At 37.9% G+C, this 4,664-nt stretch overlaps 1 protein-coding gene across 1 annotated transcript; it reads left to right on the forward strand.

The window, feature by feature from the left end:
- The first annotated feature begins 849 nt into the window (after positions 1–849).
- On the forward strand, positions 850–1,461 carry LOC104428941. Its single transcript, XM_010041860.1, has one exon. It carries the CDS (start codon positions 850–852, stop codon positions 1,459–1,461), a length of 612 nt encoding a protein of 203 aa, XP_010040162.1.
- Positions 1,462–4,664: the final 3,203 nt, after the last annotated feature.

The raw sequence follows: 4,664 nt of genomic DNA on the forward strand, positions 1-4,664 counted from the left end.
CTACCACATAATAGATTCAAGACTTTTTGAACAATTTTTATAGAATAGTCAACACTAAAGTACAGCAACAAAAAGGAGATACACTTTCTCCACGTGAACAGCTTCATAGAAAATTAGCACCGAATGTGTGCATAGTCGGTCTTTAGGAGTCTTAAATTAATCAAGCGACAACTTTCATAACTCTGCATCTATCATCACAGTTGGAATTGGGAATAACATGTAATATGTTTACAAAACATATTTAACTATTTCTTGAGCGCATACAAATAACAATGGCTGCAAATTGGACCAATTGGGAACAATTTAAGAATAGATAAGTTCAGGGATTGATTTTTTTTTTATAAAAAATAATCAATTTGAATACTAAAATGAGAATCAACAAATTCAAGGACCAAAATCTACTTAGCTCTTTGAGTAATTTTCACACATGCTCATAATTGGCAAAGAAATATAACCAATCTCTCCTCTAGCGAAAGAGGTCAAGCATTCGAAACCCTGCGTTATTAGTAATTAAAGCGGGGGCTCCAGCAATGGTTGCTAGGCCAATTCCCCCTGAGGTATAGTTGTTGTTGGGCATCCACTACGGAGGCCTGTGAGACCCCAAATCGGCGTAAGCCGACAAGGGTGGATCCGGCGGATCCTCGGTCACCCAAAAAAAAAAAAAACAAGATAAAAGATTTAATGTATATCTACAAATAGGTAGATATTATGCTATACATGGAAACAAACTTACACCAATCGCAAAACGATACGTGGCAAGGTTTAGTTGGTGCCGCGGCCCTATAAATCGCAGCTAATCCCCGTTCAATCATGGGTGAGTACAAGAGTCAATCTCAAATACATACAACGATGGACAATAGGACTCAGGAGAAGGTTGTTTCGAAAGGTCGATCTCGAGATCCTAGGAGGGCTGCTGATGCCTATTCAGAAAGTGCACTGGAGAAGATAATTGTACTCTTTCGCCTGGGCTACGCAGCCTTGTCTCTTGGCCGTCCTCGCAAGCAAGATCCTAGGACGGCTGCTAAAATCTATTCAGATTGTGCGCTGGACTCGATAATTGTACTCTTGAAGCTAGGCAACGAAGCCTTGCTTGTTGGTTGTCCTCGCGAGCAAGCCTGTCTCGGTCGGGTTGAAGATCCAGCCACATCCCCTTCTTGTGCTGTTAGGCAATCCAAAGGCAAACAAAGGACGGAGCTGCGTGAGCTATCCGAACAAAATTCAGAATTGTCGAAGAAACTAAGAGCTGCAACAAAGCGTCCTGTTCAACTCCAACGAGAGGTACAGAAATCTCCAATCAAAGGCTGGTGGGAGGCATCGATGGACCAACTCTCCTTAGAGGAGCTGAAACTTCATAAGAGAATGTCTGAAGAATTAAGCAAGATGTTAACGCAAGAAATTGAAGACCGGACCACTAATTCCCATGGCAACAATTCCGATGATCCTTGTGGGACTGATTCCTAGGAAATTTCAGTTTCTTTGAAATAAGGTGGTTTGATAATGTAATAAGTGAGCTCATGCCGCTTGTAATCTTGAAATGAAATGTGTTGTTTGATGATATATTCTTCTTGCGCATCCAATTTTGAGCAATCCTTAACTATAATATATTGATTTTTGGAAATGCATAAAGTTGATAAGTCAAAGGACTCAAATACGGTAGGTTTTTTTTTTTCTAGATGCTTATCCTTTTATTTATAGGAAATGATTGTGCTACTTGTATAACTTTTGGCAGCAATATGATTAATTACTTGCCTCTAAAATAAATTGTGTTTTCAAGGACGGTATGTTACCATGCTAACTTCCTCCAATTAAAGTAATTTGACTGTACATGCTCATGCATTATTGACTTGTTAAAGGACTCAAATACGGTAGGTTTTGCTTTCTAGATGCTTATCCTTTTATTTATAGGAAATGATTGTGCTACTTGTATAACTTTTGGTAGCAATATGATTAATTACTTGCCTCTAAAATAAATTGTTTTTTCAAGGAAGGTATGTTACCATGCTAACTTCCTCCAATTAAAGTGATTTGACTTTTAATCGTTTAATGTCCCTCAAGAAAATTAAGGAAGTATTTCTGCTTCCTTGAAGGGATTGAATTTAATTTGAACAAATTAGCCCTTACGCACGTGAGTGCTTCTTGTAGTTTTATTGAAAAAGGTCAATACAATGTCTAGCCAAAAAATTAAAAAAAAAAAAGGAAAAAGAAATAGATAACCCTTGAGACCTGAATTTCGCTAACAAGTTTATCATGCATCTTCCAAATAAAACCATTTCAGGAATCAAGTTCGCTTTTAATGGTGGGAGTTTGTAAAAAAATAATCAATTTATATGACCTTGCATTCCTTGTTCTCGCCCACTAACCAATCTTGGAACGAAAACTGGATAGGTTTAACTGTTGTCGGGATCCTATAAATTGTTGCTAATCCCCACCCAATCATGTGATTACGAAAGTAATACAAGACAATTTCATATACATTACAACCATGGCAAATAAGACTCAGAAAAAGGTTGCTCTACGAATTGATTGACCGGTGAATTTGGTAAGATTTGGTTGACTGTTCATAAGATTGAATATTTTGTTAAATTAATTAAGAATTTTCAATTAAACTCTATTTTCCTTCATGTTCTAAGCTGACTATCATTTCCGCCTTCACTCCCCTCACGCCCTACCCCTCCCCCAGATGTAGCGCTTTAAGTTTGACAAGGACTCTCATTTATGACTTGACGAAAACACAAATTTGATAAATCTACACGTATTTATGGAAATGCATAAATTTTGATCAGTCAAACTAAGAAATTTGTGGTCACGCCCTACCCCTCCCCCATATGTAGTGCTTTAAGTTTGACAAGGACTCTCATTTATGACTTGACAAAAACACAAATTTGATAAATCTACACGTAATTATGGAGATGCATAAATTTGATAAGTCAAATGGGAAAATCTCAAATAAGGACTCAAAGTGAGCATACTTTCTCAAATAAGGACTCGAAGTAATCGTTGTTCCAAACAAGGATCCGAAAATGGCTAACAAGTCTCAAATAAGTACTGAACTTGCTGGCCGGCCAAAATGTTCACTGGCTAGCGAGCATGTGACATTTCTGGTGGTCATAATATGGGCAATTTTGTCCCAAAAAATTATAGATAGAAATTAACAAACCCTAAAAACAACACCCCAAAACTCTTCACGTTCTTCTTCTTCCACTCTTCATCTTTTACGTTTTTTGTCCCCTCTCACTTGGAGAACCCAAATTCTCTGTTGATGGAGCAAGATCCCTAGCTCCCTGAGTTCCAAAGGTACGTGCCCTTTGCCCTCCCTCCCTCCCTCCCTCCCTCCCTCCCTCTCTCTCTCTCTCTCTCTCTCTCTCTCTCAATTTGAACGAAACTGACCTTGGTTGAATGGGAGTATGAATCAAAGTGTATGGCAAAACTAGGAAAAGATAATGAAGAATCAAGGCTCTTGTGTTACACACAAGTGTCTCAATAACGAAAATGTGGCTTTACTCAAGATTTGTCTTCTTCGTTGGAAAGAAACAAAGACAGAAAACAAAAGACAATATGTGAAGAAACGAAGGTAGGGGTTTCTTGTTGTGTTTCAATTCGTGTTCCATTAATAGAAAATTTTCATGCTCCAAGCAAGAGAGGACAAAGAACGGAGAAGGTGAAGAGTAGAAGAAGAAAAACGTGAGAACATGAAGAGTTTTTTTTTTTTTTTTTAGGTCAAAAGAATGTGAAGATTTGGGGGGTTGTTTTTAGGGTTTATTAATTTCTATCTATATTTTTTTGGACAAAACTACCAGAAATGTCACACACTCACAGGCCAGTGAACATTTTGGCCGGCCGGTAGATTCAAAGTCCTTATTTGAGACTTGTTAGCCACTTCGCGTTCTTATTTGAGACAACGGCCACTTCGGGTCCTTATTTGAAAAAATAGGCTCACTTTGGGTCCTTATTTGAGATTTTCTCTAAGTCAAACTAAGAAATATGTGGTAGGTTTTATTGTCTATATACTCTCTCTCTCTCTCTCTCTCTCTCTCTCTCTCTCTCTCTCTCTCTCTCTCTCTCTCTCTCTCTCTCTCTCTCTCTCTCTCTCTCTCTCTCTCTCTCTCTCTCTCTCTCTAATATTCTAATATCGGAAATAACTATGGTCTCATGTAATTTTTGGCTAGCAACGTGATTAATTCATCTTGTAATTATGTGCCTCCATAGGAAATTTGGTCTTTCCAAGGATGGGAAGTTACCATTGATAACTACCTCCCAATTAATAAATTAAATGAATGGGCACGATGACAAATTGGGTTGACCTAACCAATATTTCCTTCCTATGCTTGGTCACTTACATAGCCCTTTCGGATATGATCTGGAACACAGGATAGAAGAAAGAGGAGAAGGTGGTAACTTTCTTCATATTTCGAATTATGCATATAGTGACCGAGATAAGCAGAATGTGGATATCGATACCTAGGCTAAAGCCAAGTATAGTTAAATGTTTCTTTATCCTAGGCCATATATTCTTGAGAGTGAGAAAGAGAGAGACTATATTCAAGATAGCGGATGCCAAAAAAGCAAGTGAAATATTAGCAAGTGAAATATTCTTATCATATTTGAGGAATTTCTCTTCCATAGCCACTACTGCTTCATTGAAGAAGGGACTTTCCTTGTTCACT

The sequence above is a fragment of the Eucalyptus grandis genome, chromosome 8 (genome assembly GCF_016545825.1).
Source record: "Eucalyptus grandis isolate ANBG69807.140 chromosome 8, ASM1654582v1, whole genome shotgun sequence".
NCBI lineage: Eukaryota > Viridiplantae > Streptophyta > Magnoliopsida > Myrtales > Myrtaceae > Eucalyptus > Eucalyptus grandis.